This window comes from Dromiciops gliroides, chromosome 4, assembly GCF_019393635.1.
Source record: "Dromiciops gliroides isolate mDroGli1 chromosome 4, mDroGli1.pri, whole genome shotgun sequence".
Classification (NCBI taxonomy): domain Eukaryota; kingdom Metazoa; phylum Chordata; class Mammalia; order Microbiotheria; family Microbiotheriidae; genus Dromiciops; species Dromiciops gliroides.
This window is the reverse complement of record NC_057864.1, coordinates 66,733,562-66,757,551: the sequence shown is the minus strand read 5'-3', so window position 1 is coordinate 66,757,551 and position 23,990 is coordinate 66,733,562. Positions and strand designations below refer to the sequence as shown.

The 23,990-nt window shown below is 42.9% G+C and overlaps 1 protein-coding gene across 1 annotated transcript in view; it reads right to left on the bottom strand.

The window, feature by feature from the left end:
- Positions 1-4,749: 4,749 nt before the first annotated feature.
- TNN (tenascin N) overlaps positions 4,750-23,990 on the bottom strand; it is a 77,232-nt gene continuing 57,991 nt past the window's right edge. Inside the window, exons 15-18 of the mRNA XM_044005378.1 lie at positions 13,966-14,062; positions 12,877-13,044; positions 9,562-9,725; positions 4,750-6,101 (exon numbers count right to left, since the gene is read on the bottom strand). Of these exons, the coding sequence (XP_043861313.1) occupies positions 5,949-6,101; positions 9,562-9,725; positions 12,877-13,044; positions 13,966-14,062 (582 nt within the window). The 3' untranslated portion in view covers positions 4,750-5,948. The remainder of the gene's footprint in view (positions 6,102-9,561; positions 9,726-12,876; positions 13,045-13,965; positions 14,063-23,990) is intronic.

Genomic DNA, 23,990 nt, shown 5'->3' with positions numbered 1-23,990 from the left:
GGTACTTCAAGGTTAACCCAGTGCCTTCTTCACAGCATCACATTTCTCAGTGCCACCCACACTGCATTCTCTGGTGACAAATGTCTAGATGCAAGCTTGGCAGGTACAATTCAGATAAGCCACACAGACTGAAACTGCCCACAGATGTCACCATCAGTCGCTTCCTCATTTCTGATATATGCTGAGTGGGGGTATTGAAGCAACACCAGCCAAAAACCCCAGACCAAACCCCAAAGCCGTAACCACTCCTCTACACCCCACGATAATAGCACCAGGGAAGAAGACCCAAAACCAACACCACAGGAACCACAGCCCCATGCTTCCCAAGGTCTGGTGGCTTCTCCCCTAAAATCTAACCAAAGACTCTAACCGCCATGCCTCTTCACCATGCTGATGCCCCATCCCCTCTCATCCCCACCTCTGTTTAAGATAATCTCCACTCGACCTCAGGCCACTATCACCCTCCCAATAGTCAATATTTGGGACCATCTGCCCTGTCACTGGGCTCCAAGGTCCCCAGGGGCTTTACCCTACAAGCTCTAACAACCATGTGGTTCCCATCTACTCCAAAATCAAGCCCTCCTATTTGTGTTGTCTCCCCTAATTAGAATGTGAACTCCTGGAGAATAAGAATCATCTCATTTCCTATTTAAATTCCTAGCCCTTGGCACAGTGTTTAATGTAATATAATAATAATTAGTATTTATATAGCACCTTAAGTATTACAAAGTGCTTTATAAATATGATCTCATTTTATCCTCCAACAACCTAAGGAGGTATGAGTTATTATTATCATCCCCATTTTATTTTATTTGTTTGTTCATTCATTCAATTGTCTTTGTTCTTTTATTTATTTATTTGTTTGTTTGTTTGTTTGTTTGTTTATGGGGGGGTAGGGCAATGAGGGTTAAATGACTTGCCCAGGGTCACACAGATAGTTAAGTGTCAAGTGACTGAGACCGGATTTGAGCTCGGGTCCTCCTGAATCCAGGACTGGTGCTTTATCCACTGAGCCACCTAGCTGCCCCCTATCATTCCCATTTTCAAGGTGAGGAAACTGAGGCAGACAGAAGTTGTGACTTACCCATGGTCACATAACTAATAAAGTATCTGAAAGAGGATTTGAGCTCAGGTCTCTCTGATTCCAGGTCTAGGGTTCTCTGCACAGTACCACCTAGCAGCCTACTGTGTGTTTGCCAAATAGTGAGTGCTCCACAAACGCTTTGGGTTTGTTGGTTTGTTTTCCTTTCCATTCCATTCCACAAAGTAAAGGCCAGTCTCTCTATCTGCAAGTCTCTTGTACACCAACAGCTAACCTTGAGAGCAAGTCTCCTAACATACCTGGGTCTCAGTTTCCTTGTTTGTAGAATGACAGGATTAGACTCAATGAACTAACCCCTTCCAACTCCAGACCTATAATCTATGATATCTACATCTTTGTGACCCTGGCTTCTCCTCCCCCCACCCCCACCCCCCCAGAAATCCCCATGCCATATACCTGAGCTGTTCACCATGGTGGAAAGATTGGTTCAGGGAACTACATTAGGCACGGTGGCACTTCTGCCTCACCAGCCCACCATATCCTGAAATCGAGAGGCAGAGCAGTGTCATGGGGAGAATTCTGGATTTAGGTTCTAGGGAACCCTGGTTTTGAATCCCACTTCCATTTCATCATCTATAAAATAGAGGTTTGAATCCCACCTCATTAAAAATACAAAATCAGTCAAAAAGCATTTATTAATGACTTCTTAGGTGTGTGCCAAGCACTGTGCTAAGCACTGAGGATAAAATAAAAAACAGAAAGAGTTCCTGCCTGCAGGGGACTGACATTCGAATGAGGAAGACAACAGTAAATAGCCAAGGTGAGATATAGACAGAGAATAAGGGAGGAATCTCAGAGGGAAGCCACCAGCAGGTAGACAAGGAAAGTACTCCTACAGAAGGCATGTGTGGAAGGATTTGAGGAAGACTAGAAGGAAGCCAAAGAAAGACTAGATTCATTTGATCCTGGAAGTAACAGGAGGCCAGTGGAGTTTACTGAGTGAAGAGTAGGAGGGTAGGGGTGTGATTATAGGCACACATGCTTGAAAGAAATCATCTCTGCAGCTAAATGCAGGTTGGATTAGAGTAGGGAAAGACTTGAAACAAGGACACCAGTTAGAAGACTATTAACAATAGTGTAGGAGAGGAGTGATGAGGGATTGAACTAGGGTGGTGGTTGTGGGAGTAGAGAAGAGGGGGCAGATGGGAGGAATGTTTTGAGGGTAGAGACAACAAGATTTGGCAACAGACTGGATACGTGGGTGAGAGTGAGGAATCAAGGGTGATACTAAGGTTTTGAGCCTGGGTTGAATAGGAAGATGGCAAGATATGGTAGAGCAGATGGTCTCCTCCACTGTTGTCAAAACCATTTGGTGTCCTTGGATAGGGGATGCCAGATTACCTCACTTCTGCTGTCTTAAATCAAATGGACTCCTTAATTGTAAAAATATTTAGTCACCTCCTCTTTCCTGCCCTTCAACAGGGAGCGTTTGTTTCCCCACCCAAATTACAAATGCTGCCAGCTGCATGGCAAATGTTCCCCTAAGAGCCACCCCCATTCCCATTTGGTCCTTCCTTTCTGTTCTCCTCCTTCAAAAGGCTCAAACTGGCTTAATAAACCTAATTGTCTAGCTGTGTGACCCTGGGCAAGTCACTTAACCCCAATTGCCTAAAATAAATAAATAAATAAATAAAGCTGATTTAAATTTTCATTGATACCTCAAGAATAGGTAAATGCTACAAATCATGGCTTGATTTATTATCTGCTAATCGTCTAGACTTAAAGCGAGGGGGCAGCTACATGGCATAACAGACAGCACTGGGCTTGGAATCAGGAAGAATCATCTTCAGGAGTTCAAATGTGGACTCAGACACTTGGTAGCCATGTGACCCTGGGTAAGTGACTTAACCCTGGAGAAGAATAACAGCAAAACACTCCAGTATCTTTGCCAAGAAAGCCCCCAAATGGGGTCAAGATTGAAATGATTCAGGGGTAGGTAGGTGGCACAGTGGATAAAGCACCAGCCCTGGATTCAGGAGGACCTGAGTTCAAATCCGGCCTCAGACACTTGACACTTACTAGCTGTGTGACCCTGGGCAAGTCACTTAACCCTCATTGCCCTGCAAAGGAAAAAAAAAAGATTGAAATGATTCAACAACAAAAAGAAATCAAGGATGAAAATATCAATAATGTGACAAACTTAAAAGTATGACCTGTGTACTTTTTTTTTCTAAGCCAGTTGTTTTGTTTTGTTTTCAGAGAGCCAGTTGTTAAACATTTTACCAGCATACCACTGGCTTACCATCTGACCTTAATTGTTATAGAATGTTCCTTATTAGCTATGTAACCTTTGCAGAAGGAGATGGACATGGAGACGAGTTTTACTTAAAGAAAAACTAGTACCTTGTCTGGAGAGTCATTTTCCAATCATGTGGCTCCTGAAGCTGGTTTGGAACAAATTTTCTAATTTCATTCCAAGGATAAAACGAGATAATATTTGTAAAGTACTTTGCAAACCTTACAGCACTATATAAACACTACCTAGGTACTATTTCCAATTAAACTCTGAAGTTATTTGTCCTCCACCCTGCAGATGCACTGGTGGCCCTGCTTTTCTCAAGCCAGACTGAGAAATTCCACCACATCCTCAACAGTCATAGGAAAGCTTAGAAAAGGGGAGAGTTTGAATTTGAAATGGCTACACAGTTGATGACACAAGAATAGAGCTCAGGAAAGAAACAAGGGTTGGATCTTGGAATTCTCTGCAGAGATGATCCTTGAACCTATGGAAGCTAATGACTATGGATCTCAGAGAATTATTGTGAGGAAAGAGTGCTACAAACATTAAAGCAATTTATGCATGTTGTTATTATTGTTGTTGTTGCTGCTGCTTTTACTCTTTTGGGGGGGGGGCAGGGCAATGAGGGTTAAGTGACTTGCCCAGGGTCACACAGCTAGTTAAGTGTCAAGTGTCTGAGGCTAGATTTGAACTCAGATCCTCCTGAATCCAAGGCCAGTACTTTATCCACTGCGCCACCTAGCTGCCCCTGCTGCTTTTACTCTTACTACTGTTGCCACAGTGAACTAGGCAATGCAAGTCTTTTTATCCTCATTTTGCAGATGAGTAAACTGAGGCTCAGAGAGAAGTGATTCATTCAGGGTCACTCAACTAGTCAGTATTAGATTGAGGATTTGAACCCTGATCTCCTAAACCTGGGGCCAAGACTTTATTTCAATTTTACTACACTACAGTGTGGGGGAAAGAATGAGAGAAGTAAGGGGAAAAAAGTTGTGGGATGATGACTTTCCTTTGAATATCTTTCCCAGGTGGTTTCAAAATGTGGAGGCATCAAGGCCTTACTTCTGCCTGAAAGAGTAATGGATGACTAATGCCTGAGCTCTGGAAGTAGACTGGGCTTTTACAAGCCATTTCCTTCCCTCCCTCCCTTTCTCCCACCACTTCAACTTTTCCACTATCTCTATTAGCCATCAAACAAATAATAGGGCCTCACCCACCAAGTTCTTTCATTGTACACAAATTGTAATTTACTGAACACTTGAGCAAAATGTCGAGGTGGGGGGGGGGAGGTGAAAAGTCAGGAGAAAAACAAAGCCAGAGAATTCTTTTTTTTTTTAATCAAGTGGTTTATTATGTTTTTTTCAGGAATAGAAATGTAAGATACTGAAATGGTCACCAAATTACCTAATAGAAAATGTTGCATAATGGCAAGGTAAAAGCCAAAAGTATCTGACCTTTCTGAGTCTCCCATAACAAGCATCAAGGCTTCCTGGCCTTCACAATATCAAGCAATTTCAGAAAACTCAGGCACAAAGGGTTACTTAACAGCACCAAGCACTAGGGAAGGGTCTGGACAAGTGAGTCAGGTTAGAGCTTGATGGGTGATCCAGCAGGGGGAAGCTTAAAACTCTATGGAATAACAATTTTTAAAATAGGACAAATTATTTTAAGTCTGGGTGAGTACAGACTAATCTACAAGCAAACAGCTCTATGAAAGCAATTTTACAGATTAGACAAGAATTGTCTTGGGATAGCAAAGGCTTTATTATCCAGCGTATAGGAGGAGGGGGCTTTCATAAAAACCTCCCGTTCACTATGCATTTCAGGGGGCCTCTCCATCCCAGCCTTTACCCTCCATTCCTTTCCTTGCTTTCCCTAACAACACCTATAAGTGAGGGAAAGAATGATGATGGACCCAATGCCAAACAAAGCAGGAATCCGGCAAATCCAGTAATCCCAACACAGTTGGACCGTTCTATTCCCCTTGGGTGGTCTTACTGGATAGACATATCAATCAATCTATTAACAAGCATTTATTAAGTGACTGCTTATAAGCCAGGCACAAGGTAGACAAAGATGAAAAATAAAACAGTCCCTGTCCTCAAGGAACTTACATTCTATCCATGGGGTGACACATGCACATACAAATACATACAAAATATATACTGAGGGAATCCAAGAAATAGCAGTTTCTGGGGCTTTCCAATAGGTGAAGAGCTAGATGATCTGTCTTGTACAGAATTCTCAAGCCATCTCATATCACTAGAATGTCATGGGGGTAAGGTTGAGCATCCTTGCCAATGTGGTATTAATTTCCCCCCTCACATGCTATACAACCACTTTAAAAAAACAAAAACAAAAACTGAATCCTAAGTATAGATGATGTTGCATCAGTAAAGATGGAGCAGCAAGGGGAATCCCCATGGCTTGGGCCTGGCAGAATGTACCTGTAGATTGGGTTTCTGAAGATAACAGAAAGCAGAGATCACACATATCCCCCATAGAGCCACTTGGATCTTAATTCAAGTTTAGCCATTGAGTAATCTACCCACCCCCATCCAAAAATCTATGCGGCTTTAACTGATCTCTTCTCATTCTGGCTTCTACTCAGTTGGATCCTCTGTTGACTATTTTCTTCCCGGATAGCATCCTTTTCTTCCTCCCCAGCACTTGCCTCCCACTGAAACCATGAGGGCGAATCTTCAACTCCACATATGGGATAGAGAATTCATGTCCTTTCCATGGCTCCCAGTTCACCCCCTAGAAGAAAAAAAAAAAAAAGCTAAGACAAGGACAAACAATGGATTTTCCTGCTAAACCACTTTCTGTTTGTCATAGAACCATAGAAGAAAACAAAGAAAGAATATGGTACATCTAGACTCTTCTACTAGGAGAAAGGAAACCAGAATTCTACTCCTAGCTCTGCACGTTTACACCACCACTCTAGACGTGAGGTGTTCTTTATCTAAAATAAGATCACGGGGTCAGCTAGGTGGCACAGTGGATAGAGCACCGACCCTGGAGTCAGGAGGACCTGAGTTCAAATCCGGCCTCAGACACTTGATACTTACTAGCAGTGTGACCCTGGGCAAGTCACTTAACCCCAATTGCCTCACTAAAAAAAAACAAAAAATAAAATAAGATCAAGAACTTATTGGCTGAAAGGAAGAGGGATGACCAGATGATCTCCACAGGTCTGTTCAATCTCCATCACTGGGGAAGCTAGGGGGCACAGTGGATAATCGGCAGAACTTGGAATCAAGAAGCCCAGAGTTCCCACTCTGTCTCAGACACTTACTTAGCTGGGCAAGTCTCTCTGGGCTTCAGTTTCCTCATTTGTAAAATTACAGGGTTGGATCCAATGGCTTCTATGATCCCTTCTATCAATTACATGATCTAAGCAGTCATGCGAGTCTTCTATGTGGAAGGTGAGGGCTTTGTCCCCAAAATGTCTACCTTTCTTGAGAAGACTTAGCCCAATCAGAATGATGCTTGGAGATGGAACTGCCTTCTCATTCCTGGCAGAGGGCCCAGTAGATCTCAATGGGAGCACAGTAGTGAAGCAAAGGTGGGGTGGGGCAAGAATGTGTAAAATCTTCTGCCACTGGTTCTAAGTCTTATGGGAGAGAGAATATGTGACTCCAGTAGAGAAAATAAACATTTCAACTGGGGTGATAAGATCACAGATTTAGGATGAAAGGGATATTAGGGATACCTCATTCAACTCCTTGATTTTACAGAGGAGGAAACTGAAACTTCAGAGAAGTTGGTGACTTGACAAAGGTCTCACCGGTTGAAAATGGCACCAAGGCTCTGTATCCATATCCAGTACTCTTTCTAGTGCACTGTGCTACTTCCATGGCAGATGGGTCAACTTTGGCATAGAGGAACAATCCTGCTTGACCAGTATTAGATTTAAGCTTCCCTTTCTGTACCCTAGTGTGAATGCACACAGGCATACACACACACACACACACACACACACACACACTCACCCTCACAAAGAGGGAGGGGCATCAATTATTGAAACACCCTTATTGGCAAGTTGTGTAAATCAGTTTCATTTCAGTTTCTCCTCTGGAGAAACAAATAGCTTACTCAAAACTAAATACTGTTTTATGTCATTTGACTGGAGGGTTCAATAATATTCAATTCACTTAATAACCTTGTGACCTGGCCAAGGGATGACCCAAGTGACCATTTTTATGTATTTTAATTTGTGAGGTAAATAATAAATAAGCATTAAATGCCTTACAGCCCGTGAGGAAAACCCATTAAGCAGATGAATGTCTTTCATTAGAGAATCTAGTGAGGGTTTAAGGCTCCGGCTCATTCTAAATACCTGCTTGGAGGCTCAGACTTCCCTGGGCCTTCCTACGCTGTCTTCATCACTCAGGGGTCCTGGCCCTCTCATTGCTGAGTGGGTAACCCCTCTTTCCCCATCATCTGTGGATGGGAGGATCCCTGGTCAGGCCAGTACTAGATACATCAAAATGGAATGAAGAATCTGACACTGAACTAGTTTACAAAGTGTTTCACTCATATTTTACCATTTGCTCCTCCCTTTTACTCATTCTCCACTCCAGCCAAGCTGGCCACCATTCTGTTCCTCGAGCCTGGCACTCCTTCTTCTGCCTCTGTGCCATTGCCTAGAAGGGATTCCCCTCCCCACCTCCTCTCCATGCCCTTAGAATCCTTAGCTTCTTTGAAAGTTTCAAACTAGGGGCAGCTAGGTGGCATAGTGGAAAGAAAGAAAGAGAGAGAGAGAGAGAGAGAGAGAGAGAGAGAGAGAGAGAGAGAGAGAGAGAGAGAGAGAGAGGAAGGAAGGAAGGAAGGAAAAGAAAAAAAAGAAAGCTTCAAACTCAGGAGCCAACTTCTACAGGATGCCTCTCTTGATTTAACCCTTTCACTTACCTCAAATTCTATTGCTTTTAGATACTTAAAAGATGTATCCTTGTTGCTTTACAGTTTTCTGCTTTCTGCTTTGCACACAGTAGGTGCTAAATATATGCTTATTGAGTTAATCTTCACAACCCAGGGAGGCAGCTATGATTTTCCTTGTGAGGACCTGAGGCAAAGAGGTGTTATGTAACTTGCCCAAGGTCACCCAGTTAGTAAGGCGGTAATCAAATCCTTATCTGATTCCCAATACAGTGCTTGAGATCCATTGTATAACAACTGCCAATGATGATATTTGTGAAAAAGAGACCTAGAAAAAGGATTGGAAACAGCCTGTGCCAAGGTCCAGCACTCGATCCAGGACATGCTATGTATGAAGACAGGTACTACTCAGAGCCATGAATGGAACAACCAGTGAAGAAATCTTTAGAGCCCAGGAGGGCAGCGGATCCTCTCTCAGTCACTGACCTGGGTGGGGGCACATGAAAACAAGAAACTTATTCAGAGAAATTCCCTGGTTAAAATCCAGAGGAACCTCTGAGTCCAGGTGGTTTGGAAAAGAGGATAGCCATGTGCTCAGACAGACAGGATCTTGTTTTCTGAGGCCTCCAAGAGCCTAAGAGAAATAGCTGTATCCTTGGATAAGGCATCCAAAGGAGCTAAGACAGGAATGGGAATGAGGCACCACTATGAAAGCTTGATTCCTTTTTTTTTTTTTTTTTGAGGGGTAATGAAGGTTAAGTGACTTGCTCAGAGTTGCACAGCTAGTGTCAAGTGTCTGAGGTCAAGTTTGAACTCAGGTCCTCCTGCATCCAGGGCCCATGTTTTATCCACTGCACAACCTAGCTGCCCCTTGATTTATATTTAAACCTCAGTAATGGGTGAATTCGGTATCTATTGTCACATTCTCTGTCTTCCCTAATTTGTGCATAATTGTCCCCTGAGCTCACCCTTGAATTTGAGCAGGAAAAATAAATGTGTGCAATTTAAATGCCTGACTCAACTGAGTAGGCTGATGGAATCACACGGTAAAGAAAGGAACATAACCCCAAAGAGTATGAGGAAGGGTCCACGTCCCAAAGGCACAGCCTTTGGGGAAACTATCACAATGAGGGCAGCAAAAAGTTAGCCAAGCAATAGTAAAAATCAGCCCAGAGGATTTCTGTTCAAGGGTAACCCCTCATTCCATTCCATCTCTTTTCTTTTCTTTTTTTTCATTCCATTTCTTTTCAACTATCCACAGAGTAACATGACCAGACCTTTGCGTCATTCTCTGGGACTAATGAGGAGATCTCTCTGAAAGAAGATGTCCGAAGCTTACCTCACTGTGCTTGGTTTCCCCATATCGACCATTGGGGTTTGCTAGATGGCAGTTTTTATACCACCAGCCCCCATGATGTGTCAGGGCACAGTTGCTAAGAGCGATATCATTGTCTCTGTCAAAGGTGGTGAACTTCCATCCATTGTGGTAAGACAGAGCATCACCTGCGGGAAGAGATGGAGGCAGAAAATCTAAGAAAGGTACCTAACAGGCTGACATACTTTGGTTCATACGGAGATAAAGCATTAGAACATTCTATGGTTATAGATTTATAGCAGAAATTAACCTGAAAAGCTACCTAGTATAACTTCCTCACTTTACAGATGAGGAAACAGACCCAGGGAAGAGGTTAGGTGACTTGCCTAAGGTCATACAGACATCATATAATGCCATGCTCTAAAAATAACAAGTGTCCTTCAGTGAGTGTCTTTGGCTACTGATGTCACCAGATAGCTTGGAGAAGGATGGATAGCATTCCTTTAAATGTAAATCTATAGCCCTTTTTTTGGCATTCACAGTCTAGTTCCGTATCTCTGCTGGACATTTCCATTTAAGTGATTCCCCATCACTTCAAACTCGACATATTCCAAAACCAAGTTAACCCAATTTCACCCCAAATAAGGATCTCCTCTGGAATCATCCCCTTTCTGTCAATGCCATTATCATAAGGTCATTGGATCATAGATTTTGAGTCGGAAGGAGTCTTAGAGGTCACCTATCCTCTATTACTTTGCTCATTTATTGCTTTGTTATTGGCTTGTTTTCGGTCATGTCTGACTCCTCGTGATCCCATTTGTGATTTTCTTGGCAGAGATATAGAGTGGTTTGCCATCTCCTTCTCCAGCTCATTTTACGGATGAGGAAAACAGAGGCAAACAGGGTTAAATGACTTGCCCAAGGTCACACAGTAAGTGTCTGAAGCCAGATTTGAACTCAAGAAGATGAGTCTTCCTGACTCTAGGCCTAGCCTTCTATCCACTGTGCTGTCTAGCTGCTCCTCCATTGAACATAGTAGGCATTTAATAAATGTTTATTGTATGGAGTGGAATTGAATAATATTCCAGCTCTAAACCATAAAAGGATTATTGATTCATCCCTCATATGTCCAATATCTCATATCTTCTTCAAAGCGTCTCATTCCCGTAGCTGTGTTTCTATTCTGCTGCATACCCAATACCATTTGCCCTAATCTCAATTCTCATTGCTCCTCCTATATTGCTACTTCCAGGACAATCTCTCAGACCAGAATGTTCCTATCTCACACACCGCACACACATCAATGCATCCTAGATATCTCTGCCCAGCTGATCTATCTTCAAAACTCATTTGCATCATGTTACTCCTAGACTTCTAGCTAGGTTACACAGTGCCTAGAGTATGGGACTAAGAGTCAGGAAGACCTGAGGTCAAATATGTCCTCAGACAGAGGCCTAGAGCTCACAGATTCAATTTATCTTCCCTTTTCTGAAAACCTGAATAGCGTTTGCTCTGTTCCAGGCCTGCAGCACCTTTCCCATTCCCTAGAACCTTTCAAAGATCATTCAGCAATCATCTCTGCCACTGCCCTCAATCCCTGGATTAATCTGGGCTTGGTGATTTGAGCTCATTGAGGGCAGTTAAGTGCTGCTCTCTTACCATCTCCATGACATCTTGGATTTCAACCCTCTATAATCCATCTTCATTTTGTCACTTCTTATCCAAAAGTCATTCTCATTGGAGAGAAAAGAGGGGGAAAAATAAGGCTTGAGCAGCCCTTGTGTCCAATAACATGCTCCCATCTTCTTCTTTTCCCTAATAGAGCTAAAAACCCTTTTTGTTGTCCCCAGCATTCTTCATTAGCCTTATCTCATCAGGAGAATTAGGGCTCCTGACAAGACAATGACACAGTTTTATATTGATCTTCCCTAGCTCTCTTCCATCTTCTATGCATGTCTTTAAAAATCTGAGTTGGTTGGTGAATTTCTTTGTACAATCTCCTTAGTCTCTTTTAGACAATCCTTCCTTTTCCTCATCAAAGAGAAGCTCTTAGCGGCTTCAGAATTACATCCTTGAGAGCTTCGCCTGTTGTGTTGGCTTCTGCAGTAGAATCTAAGTCAGTGGGATCTGAACCCTTTAAACTTGTCCTTTCAGCATTTAGCATGCATGTCAGAGAATGTCTGCCTCTATCACAAATTCTAGCCTACTCAGTCACACAAATAACATACTATTCTCCTCTCCAAGCCTTTGCTCATATTTCTTCCCTCTCTCCTCAACTTTCCAATTCCAAACATCCATCAAGCACCATTTTGAGTCTCCCTTCTCCCCACGAAGCCTCCTTGATTGCTATAGCTCTTACTGTTCTCTGACTCCTCCTCTCAGCTCCTATATCATATCAGCACTTACAGCCTTTGGTACACAGCTTAGCCTTCAATGATATGCTTTCTGTTGCACTGATTACTTTTTTTATTAGTCTCATTTGACTGACACATTTACCACCCCCTTCACAACTTTAGACCTTCACTTTGAGATCCCTATGATTATTTGTTTGGGGTTGGTAACCTCACAGAATGGGCACTCCCTTTATTTGTGTAACCAATCAATCAACAAGCATTTGGTAAGAGCCTCCTATGTGACAGACACTGTGATAGGCAATAGGAATATAAGGAGGAAGGAAGGAAAGAAGAGAGGGAGGGAGAAAGGAGGGTGGCAGGGAGGAAAGAGGGTGGAAGGGAGAGAGGGAGAGAGAGAGGGAGGGAGAAAGGAAGGGAGAGAGAGAGGCAGGGAGGGAAGGAAGGAGGGAAGAAAGAAAGACAGAAAGAAAGAAAGAAAGAAGAGAAAGAAAGGGGAAAGAGAGAGAAAGAAAGGAAGAAAGAAAAAGAAAGGGGGAAAGAGAAAGGAAGAGAGAGAGAGAAAGAAAGAAAGATTTGGCAAATGTTAGTATTTTGCAAGAAGAAAGAAAGGGGGGGAAGAGAGAGAATGGAAGAGAGAGAAAGAAAAGGAAAAAGGATAGAAAGAGGTCTTTCCTGACCCTCTGTTACCAATGACTTCCACCCCAAAATTATCTTGTATTTATATTGTATATATTTTGTATAGACTTATATGTATACATGTCATTCCCTTGATAGAATGAAAACTCTTTGTCTTTGTAGTCCCAGTGTCTGGTGTTTAGTGTAGTACCTGACACATCATAAGTGCTTAATAAATGTTGACTTATTGATCAATTGATGCCATGCCTGGAACTTAATAAATGTTAGCTGATTGGAGGATGATGACCCCCAAATCCCTGGTATTCGGTAACCGAGCTGTCAGACTCAGGATTGAGTCTAGTGCCCTTACCTGCTGTGCCTCTGTATTTCCCTACTGTCAGCTTGTATCTGTCCTTGCTAGAGGCCACTTGGAAAAAATCATAGACTGCATAAGCAGACTCATTTGCTGTCTGTAAGTCTACCCGCACTTCATATCGGACTGGTGTTCCAGTGGTAAGATTGTGTAGCTTCTCAAGTCCTGAAATAAGGAATAAGAGAGCAATTAATCCACCATTCAGAAAACCACATTGCACCTTGACTGCCAAGAAGGAACCATGCGGTATCTGAGGCTTACAACATAAAACCAGGCCCTTTTGCTTTTTACCCTAAAATGTATTCCCCATATGAAGGGGGGTGGGGGAAGGGTAAAAAGGGGAGGGGAAGCAAGGAATGATTTCATGGGATCAGGCCACCATTGATTTGTGACCTCCTTAGGCAAACTGCCTTCCAGCCATCTAATCTTTAAAATGAAGGATATACTATTTGTCACCCATTTAACTCCTCAAGTAGACACATGCATTAGCTAGTCAAGCAGTAGAAGGATGTCTGCAGCTGAAGCAAATAATATCAATTTTTGTTTATTCATGGGCTAAGGATCCAATCAGTAGAGCTTTGAATTGTCTGAGTGCTTCTCACTTCTCTATTCATTAGCACCTTCGCCACTGCTGGGGCAGGAAAAAGGAAAGGAGATAAAAATCATTAGAATTACTGACATTAGTGATGGGGCCTCAAAGAACATTAAAATTGTTAGAGGAACAGCCCTGAATCCCATTCAATCCATTGTTCCCCCGACTCTTTCTGTCTTTCCACATAGCTGGCACTTAACTTTTCTTGGGTTCCAGCCATGTCTTTATCAAGACTAGAAACACAGGAAGAAATATTGCTCTAGTCGTATCTATCCCCAGCTTTCCTCCAAGCTCAAAGTATCAGAAAACGTGACCAGAGGCTTCAGCATATGGCCACAATGATTTGTAGACACAACAGGTCCATCATTGTTTGGGCCTGCCTCTGAACTCAGTGCTTCAATAAGCTGCCCAAACCTTTCAAGCTAAGGAGCATCTATCTATCCATCCCATCCATCCTTCACCACTATGCCCTGAATTTTTTTTAGAACTCATACCAAGCCAGAACTCCCTCATGGGATCGCCAAAACCTTCCACATAGTTCCTCCAACGTTTGAAGAAGTCCAGCTGACCAGTGTTTCGTCTCTGAAATACCTGTCATGGGAGACAAGTACACGATGTTTTGTCCCTTAAATATAAATATATAGTTATATAGATGTTGTTGTTCCAGTCATATTTGACTCTCTGTGACCCCATTTGGGGTTTTCTTGACAAAGATGCTAGAGTGGTTTGCCATTTCCTTCTCTAGCTCATTTTATAGACAAAGAACTGAGGCAAACAGGGTTGTTCTTTGCCCAGGGTCACACAGCCAGTAAGTGTCCGAAGCCAGATTTTAACTCATGAAGATGAGTCTTTCTGATTCCAAGCCCAGTGCTCTATCTTCTGCACCACTTAGCTGCCCAGATATATAGATATAGATATCGCTGAGTACAGAAAAGGAATAGTATCCATGTTCCCCCAGGTACTATCGAAGGGGAAAGGAAGAAACATTGTTATATGCAGACTTGTTGACATTCTCCCCTGTTTCTCATATCATTATTATTTATGGTAGCTATTTTTAAAATACCCATTGTGTGCCAAGCATTGTCCTGGACAGTGGGATGCCTAAACCAATGAGATTCATACTCTCCACTGTAAGCATCTCACAGTATCTGGGAGTCAGAGAGAAGAGGGTGATGGGGAGTTTGGATTGTAGGCAAGAACAAAATATTCTTCATTTCTTCCTCTAAACTTCTGGACCTTTTAGCATCTGTATAGCCCCCTGAGCCACCTTGTATTGTGTTATAAGCTATACCTTGTATAAATAACTGGTTGGGGTTTTTTAATTTTGTTTTGTTTTGCTTTGTGGGGCAATGAGGGTTAAGTGACTTGCCCAGGGTCACACAGCTAGTGTCACATATCTGAGGCTGGATTTAAACTCAGGTCCTCCTGAATCCAGAACCAGTGCTTTATCCACCGCACCACCTAACTGCCCCACCTTGTATAACTGTTACAAGTGGGTTTCTCTTTTGGATCCAACTGGATCAAAGGTTATTGATTCTTTTGCTTGTCATGGGCCCCCTTTGTCAGTCTAGTGAAGCCAAACTGGATTCCTTCTTGGAATCATGTTAAGTGCATAAAATAAAATGCACTGGATTACAAAGGAAACCGACTGTATTGGAAGAGTTACCAAAATAGCTTTTCTTACAAAATAGATTTGTGGACCCCTGGTTAAGAGCTTTTCAATCAGATTGATGTCAGAGACTTTGTGCTTTTTTCATGTCTCCTTTATTGTCTTGTATATTCAGAAAATAAATAACTGACATTTGTGGAATGTTTTCCCCTGTGAGGCCAGTAGTGTATCGTTAGCCCTGTTTTGGAGATGACAAAACTGAGGCACATAAATATAAAGTGATTTGCTCCATGACCACAGAACTTGGCAGTGGCTGCGCCAAGATTCAAACCAAGGTTTTCTGACTCCAATTCCAATGTTCTGTCTACTGCACCACACAGCCATTTCAATAAATATTTGTTGAATTGAATGATATCAATGAAGACAATGAGAGCTATTTTCCATTTCCTTTTCAGAGCAAGTATTCCTTTCCTTGGGCAGCTAGATGGCACAGTGGATGGAGCTCCACGCCTGGAGTCAGGAAGACCTGAGTTCAAATCTGGCCTCAGACACTTACTAGCTGTATGATTCTGGGCAAATCACTGAACCCTGTTTGCCTCAGTTTCCTCACCTGTAAAATGAGCTGGAGAAGAAAATGGCAAACTACTCCAGTATCTTTGCCAAGAAAATCCTAAATGGGGTCCCAAAGAGTCAGACAAGACTGAACAATCATTTCTTCCTTCCTTTCTCTCTTTCTCTTTCTTTTTTCTTCTTTCCTTCTTTCCTTTCTCCCTTCCTTCTGTTCCTTCTTTCTCTCTTTCTCCCTTCCTTCCTTCTTTCCTTCCTTCCTTCCTTCCTTTCTTTGTTTCCATTACTTTGGGAGGGAAGCTTTTTTCCAGCCAGGGTAAATCAAATCCTTTCAAATGTGGCAAACCTGAAAACCCCATTATATATGTAACATCTCCACCTCTGTGTACCATCAGAATTGACCGCAGATAGCTCTGCTTGACCTCAATGGCCAGGCAAAATGCAATCATAACTAAGCTTAAAATGAATTCTCCCTTGGCAAAAAGGGCAGCCTGGCAGTTTCCTTCTCTCCTCTGTCTACTTTCCTTTGTATTCATTTGAATGCAGAGGCAGAGTTGAAAACCCAGTCATCCATCCTTCCTCCCACCCTGCTGCACAACATTTGCCTTGAGGCATGAGGATTGGAATGCTAGCTCCTTTGTATTAATAAGACGCACTGCATCTTGATTCTGTATTCCTTCTACTCTTCTCAGGAGGAGGAGCAACCTTAATCCCACCCACTCCCCATCCAAGGATGCTAAAAGGTAGGGAAGCTCATAATTTTTCTGATCCTTCCTTGGTGTTAATAATCCATAACATAGTAGCACAGGAGCCATGATAAAACAAAAAGGAATAAGTCCCTCGCACTTAGGGGAAGCTAGGTGGAACAAGTGGATAGAGCACCAGGCCTGGAGTCAGGAAGACATGAGTTCAAATCCAGCCTCAGACATTAGCTGTGTGACCACTTAACACTGTTTGCCTCAGTTTCCTCAGCTTTAAAAAATGAACTGGAGGGGGTAGCTAAGGTGGTGCAGGGGATAAAGCACTGATCCTGGATTCAGGGGCACCTGAGTTCAGATTCAGCCTCAGACATTTGACACTTACTAGCTGTGTGACCCTGGGCAAGTCACTTAACCCTCATTGCCCCACCAAAAAAAAAAAAAAGTAAGGAGTATGGGCACATGTTTAGGTATGTCCTTCCTGTAACGATTGGAATGACGCCACCTGCTGGAGACTTACTGTAGAAGAGTTCTGCCCATGAAGTGAAGGTCTTTGAGGGCAAGACCAGGAGTCTTTTCTTTGGCATCAGGAAGTGACGTGGGCTAGTGGGAGGAGGAAGGAAGAGACTGGTGCTTGGTCTCACGCTCTTTCCTGAGGACTCTGGTGGAGAGCGGAGCTAGAAATGTGCTCTCCCTTTAATAGATAGGAATCTAGGCCTTTCTTCTCTCTTTATCAAATTCTTATTCTCCTTAATAAATGCTTAAAAGTCTAACTCTTGCTAAAGCTTATAATTTATTGGCGACCACTCATTAAATAGTTTAGACAGTTTAGCTAGAATTTTAGCCTTTAACATTCCCAAAACGAAAGGCAACGTCGGTTCCATGACCACATGAACTAAAACAATGTTATGGGGCATTTGGCTGCATAATGGAGTTGAACAGAGAAGAACTGGAACATGACATAAGAGTGGATGTGGAGGGTCAGGAAAAGGAGATGGGGTGTTGGTGAGCCTCGCAAGTTAGAGCAGGGGTGGGATTCGAGATGTCACGGTGGGTTGGCTTAACGCCATTGTGAAATGATATTGATTGGGGCATTTGAGGAATGCCTGTATTCTCAAGCAGAAATAAAGAAGATGAAGGAAGAGATTAGGCTGAATCATAGGATCGTTGATCATCAGCTGAAAAGGACCTCAGAGATCATCTGGTTTCATGCCCTCGTATATGGACAGACTGAGGTTTCAGAAGGCCGAATGGCTTGTCCATATGTCCTGACTTCCCATTCAGCGAGTCTGAAAACTAGTGGAAGCCCCCCACTCCTTTAAGAATCTGACACTTCTTTGTAGGCCTCAGCACCAGCACGGGAAATATTCTTGGATTTCCTCTTATTAAGGTATTTACAAATCGGTCATGTGACATCACCGGAAACTAAAGGTTGGTATAGCACAGCTCTTCCGTACAACACAGCCCGATCCCTCCTACCACTCTTCTGTCCCACCCCCACCCCCATCTCCAGGATTATAGAGACATTTCCAACACTAAGGATTCCAAAGGTAATTTTAATATCAGGCTGAGAATGGATGTGTTCCTTCAGGGCACCCGTAAGGGAACCTTGAGCCTTGAGCCTTGACCCTGAACAAATCTTCACCTCTCTGTACCTGTTTCCTCACCTGTAAAGTGAGGGTATTTGACTCAGTGGCCTCCAAGAACCCTTGTAGAGCTAAATCTTTGATTCTATGATGCTTTTAAATAAAACACTGGGCTTGGAAAAACGTATCCTTTAAGAGAGAACTTGGATGCCGGATCAAGCAAGCTAGATATCTACCAGAGAAGAAGAGAAGCCATCTGCCCTCCCAGCTAACTCTCTGAGTCTATGGATTTGCATTTGTACTTCATGTGAACCCTAATATGCATGTAGTAACTCAATAAACTCCAGTGGCTCCTTATTACTTCTAGGATTGACTATAAAGTTCTCTGTATGGCATTTATAGCCCTTAACAACCAGGTCACAACCTGCCTTTACAGCTTTATTGCAAATGAGTTCCCTCCACTCACACTCTGGCATCGTCACATTGGCTTCCGGCTATTCTTAGTACCCAGCGCTCCATCTTCCACTTGCATTACTTTGCATTGGCTGCCCCGCCCCCTCCCTAGAATGCATTTCTTCACCTCTGCCTCTCAAGATATCTCACTTCCTTCAGTGCTCAAATCAAACACCAGTATGCTGTTTCTGATTTCCATACCCCGTTCCCAGCAGTTAATGTTTTTCCTCAAAGTATCACCTATTATCTATTTTGTATAAATTTTGTATGTGTCTATATGTGCACATGTTATCTTCCTCACCTAGACTATAAGCTCTTTGTGGGCAGGAACTATTTTTGCTTTTGTCATTGTAACCTCAGCACCTTCCTCAACGTCTGGTACATTTGTTGTTGTTGTTTCAGTCGTCTCCAATTGTCTATGACCCATTTGGGGTTTTCTTGGCAAAGATACTGGAGCAGTTTACTATTTCCTTCTCCAGCTCATTTTACAGATGAGGAAACTGACGCAAACAGGGTGAAGTGACCTGCCCAGGGTCACACAGCTAGTAAGTGTCTGAGGTTGGGCACTATCCACTGTACCACCTAACTGTCCTCATAAGCTGCATAGCATAAAGGAAAGAATACTGGACAGACCAGAAGTCAGGAGAGGCCTGAGCAGTGGACTTAGCTTTGCTACTAAACTCTAACCCTCGGTCTCTTTAGCTATAAAATAAGGTCAGGCCAGATGATTTCTCGGGTCCCTTCCAGCTCTAATATGAATGCCAGCCATCGTTGCCTCTTAATCATCTAAGCCCCATAAAGCTCTTCATGTAGGTAGAAGCACTCATTGTTCAATAATATTTTACCTTGAATGCAACAACACATCAAATCATTTTTCTGAAGTATCCTCAACTATTCTCTACTTGGGACCCAGGGGGGTCTTATGTGTCAGATCCCCCTTATTTTGAGTAAGAGCAAAGTCAGGCAATATTTTTTAGTAGCGAATAAGAAAAAAGAATTCCAAAGAAACAATAGGTGATATATATCGGCATACAGAGATTTAAGACTGAAGGGACTATATTGGAAATGGAGAAATCTTACACACTCATAAGCAAAAATTTAGAATAAATGAGCACTGAGCTCCTTCAGTTCTCTGTAAACTCTCCTCTGGAATCTTAGGCCACATTTTGCCACCAGAATTTTTTTAGATAAATCAGCTACAGATCTAATTTCTTCTCAATCCTTCCTTTAATTTTTCAGCCATTTCTGATCTCCTGGCACAATGAATTAATTTATAAGAGGAGGAGGAAAAAATCAATCCATGAGACCTCAAAACAATGGCTCTTTAGGGAGCTCATCAACCTCTTGACCAGGGGATTTTCTAATGACTTTTCCTACTATGTTTCATTACATTGGTGACTCTATGTCACCTTCTCATGAGGGTTGTGCCACGTCCTCACTCCTCTCCAAAGTCCACTCTTAACTCTCCAGCCCACACAGTGAGCCTGTTCAGTAAATTCCAGTGGTTCCCTATCACCTTCAGAATCCAATATAAAATCTTGTTTCGTTTTCAAAGCCCTTCCTAACTTGGCTCTCTCCTACCTTTTGGCCTCCAATCCAGTGACATTGTCCTCCTTGCTGTTCCTCAAACAACACACTCTGTCTCCAGCTCTGAACATTTTCACTGGAGGTCTTCCATGCCTGGAGGACTATGCCCTTCCCTCCTTCCCTCCGCCTCACAGATTCCCTGACTTCCTTCAGGTCTCACCTTCTACAAGAAACCTTTCCCAGTCTTCCTTAGTCTTAGTGTCTTCCCTCTGAGATTACTCCCAATTTATCCCGGCACATGGTAATCATTTCCATTAATGTTATTTGCCTGAATGACTGACTCTCCACAGGGCCCTAATACAATGGAAAGAGTCCTGGTTCTGAAATCATAGGACCTGAATTTAAATCCTACCTCTGGTTATTTATTGCCTGGATGACTTTGGAGATGTCACTTAACCTGCCTGGGCCTCAGTTTCCTTAAATGTAATGTGAGGAGTTGGACTGAATGGCCTCTGAAGTCACTTTCACCTCTAGACCAATCATACTGTCCCCTGGATTCAAGTACCACCTTTGACACATAGTAACTGTGTGATCCTGGGCGAGTCTCTCACCTCCAAGTGGGCCAGGCAACTCTTGAAGGTGCTAAATTACAAAGAAGGCACTGACCTGCATCGATAAAGAAAATGTCCTTTCTGGAAATTCCCTACATCAATAAAATCATTTACCTGTTTGGGTTTGGAGTGTTTTTTAAGCCAATGGAAAGATGTGCTATTATGGTCCACAAGCCTTTCAAGATGGAGAAGATGGAAACAAAGATGGAAATGTGGCTCTAGTCTACCTAATGGCATTGTAAGTGCTGCCTGATGTTTCTAATTCTAGCTCCCAACCAAAGGCCTTGGCTACATAGGGGCGAGTCTCTTCTGTCTTCTGCTGAGAAACAAACTTCCTGCTGCCCACTCTACAGAAGATTTCTTCTGGAAAGGATTTAGAGCATTCAGTAGCTTGAGACTGTTTTCCAAAGGTGGCCCATAAAAACAGATGAATTTCCTGAACAACATAGATGCTAGAACCACCAACAAAATGTGGGAGGGAGAACTTGGGGAATTCTGAATGCTTCCTGAAGTGTGCGTACTTTGAGGAGAGAATTGGGAGGGCCTAAACTCATGCGATTCATCATGGAGACTTGGACAGAAAACAAGAGCCGGGGGAGGTTCCCATTGGTTAGACTAATAGTTGGTGCTGGTTGTTGCTAAGTTACTTTATGATTATTGGGACTGATCTCTACATTCTAGGAATGAGCCAGGATATATTGTAGTCAAATAGGGAGGCCAGACATTTCCAGGCAGGCTGACTTATCTTTGCATCAGATCACCATGAAGAGATCTCTCCTTCCCTCCTTTGCCTTGGATTTCAGCAACCATGAAAGACAGCTTGAAAATCTTTGCCTAGTGGTCAACTATAGGCACAACTGCCCAGAATTAAGGTTTTGAGCCTGAAGGGACAATATTTATTGAGTTAAAATGGTATGGATGAAAAGCAGCAGGTATAGCCTTGTGGGTCTGGTCAGGCAGAAGGCTTCCCATATTACTCTCCTTTCTGTCCCTTTTACAAATCAATCTGGAATTCCCCACCCAACCCAATTATTGCCTTTCAGCCATCTGAGGCAGCTGTGCGGTTAATAAGTTTTCTTCTTCACTGCTTATCAGACAGGATCATTTTATCTGTGGTGGCTCCAGTCCATTTGGCTTCAAAGGCCCCCTGAGCAAGTGGGTAAATGAATAAAGTTTGAACACCCTGAGTTTATGCTTCCTCCTACCTAAAATGAGCCGGGGATGGCACCAGCACTGTAGGAGGGTAGAGGAGAGGAAGTGATGGGGTCTTCTAATAATGTGGGCACAGGCTAGAGAGGATCAGGTTGTACTTTATGGCATCTCTCCGGTTAATTGGATGAGTCTGATTTGATCAGGGTAGGAGCCTTAATGAATTATACCGACTCTGCTCTAAGAAGCAGGAGCTTCAGAGAGGGCCCAAAACATCCTACTTGTGTGATCCTGACCTAAGTCTCAAATGCCCTTGTTTCTGTCAAATAGAGCCAGGACTGTTATACCTGGGCAACGAGCCTTCATTTAGATGGCTGAAGCAAATGACCCCTATAGAGGTGACCGTGTTCCAGAATGCCTCCAGCTAATGTGTTTTCAGGACATGAGTGGATTGGGCTGACTGGCTATTAGTATGCAACTGCAATGGGAAGTGCAGGAAAGCAGGAATCTAATGGCAACTCAGACTCATCTGCTGAGTGACAAGTCAGTCAGTAAATAAACATTTATTAAGCACTCACTGTGTACCAGACATGAAGTTAAGCACTGGGGATACAAAAGAAAGGTAAAAGACAGCCCCTGCTCTCAAGGAATTTACATTCAATGGTGAATAGGTGCATATGAAACATGTACTGAATAAAAGAAAAGGAGTAGAATGGAATATCCGTGGAGTCAGGGGCTATTTTCTTTCTTTTTTTTTTTTTCCTTTGTGTGTCATTTGAAATATTGGGCATAAGCCTCTCTTCTTCTAAGATATTGGGGAACTTAGCTGGGTTTCTAATATATTGTTACTTATGAATTAAAGGCTATTGTGCCAGTTTGGGCTGTAAGCATTTATTATTGATTTGACCATGTGTACACCCAGGAAAATGGGGGTGGAGCTGAGGAGAGTCAGCCCTAGGGTAAGAGAAGCGGTGGGCATATAGTGACAAGCACAGCAAAAAAAGAGTGGGGGGGCCCTTTCCCCAGGGATTTTTATCCTATCTCAGGTAGAGGCGGGTCACTACACATTGATTCAAGCCAATTGGCCAGTACCATTCAATTCCATTGATTGACGTGACTTGGGGGGGTAGCCAAAGTGAGTTACCTTCCTCCAGGAAGTCAGGAAGGTCAATCTGCATTCCTTTTGTTAAACCGCAGGCTTTTCCCAAGCTGGGGAGGGGGAGAGTAGCTTCTGGATTTCTCCTAGAAATCCATTATTAATCATTTTCTCACATTTGTCTGTGGCAATCCATTCCATTTCAGGGGATCATAACTTGGGGTTCATGGGTCCCCTAAGGGGTCCAAGTTTAGATTTCAGGGCATCTATAAACTTGGTTAAGAAAAATATATCTTTATTTTCACTAACCTCTAAGTAAAATGTAACATTTCCTTCCATTGTGAATTTTTTTTTTAATTCTGAGATGAGGGGCAGCTAGGTAGCGCAGTAGACAGAGCACTGGCCCTGGATTCAGGAGGACCTGAGTTCAAATCTGACCTCAGACACTTAACAATTACTAGCTGTGTGACCCTAGGCAAGTCACTTAACCCCAATTGCCTCACAAAAAAAAAAAAAGAAAAGAAAAGAAAAGAAAGAAAGAAAGTGTTTGGGGCAGCTAGGTGGTGCAGTGGATAGAACACCTGCCCTGGAGTCAGGCGGACCTGAGTTCAAATACTGCCTCAGACACTTAACACTTAGTAGCTGTGTGACCCTGGGCAAGTCACTTAACCCCCAATTGCCTCACAAAAAAACCAAAACAAAACAAAATAAATTCTGAGATGAGGTTCATAGTCTTCACCAACCCTAGTTCAAGTCCAGCCTCTAATAATATATTGACCGGGTAAGTGTAGTCCAAGGCCACAACTGTAAGCTGCAAAACACTTGTTGATCTGTATTCTTAACGAGTCATTCCTTCGTCAGGAGTTGTACACCAGTGAAATCACAGATCCACACACAAACACATTTTTTAAAAAGCCAGCGCCTGCAAAGTGCCTGACACATTAACAGCTGCCTCTTGGATTGGATTTAACTTTCTGTGCCTCAGTTTCCCCACTGGAAAGGGTTATTGTGAAATTTGTCACACAAAGACTTAGCTATAGAAGGTTTCTTGAAGGTCATCTTGTCTGAGCCCCCCTTTTCATTTTACAGTTGAAGAAACTGAGGCCCAATGAAGGCCAGTGACTGGCCAAAGGTCATCCAGCTAGTAAGAAGCAGAGCTGATATGTGAATCCAGATCTCTATATGCCAAACCTGGTGCTGTTTTCCATTGTGCTGCTGTATTC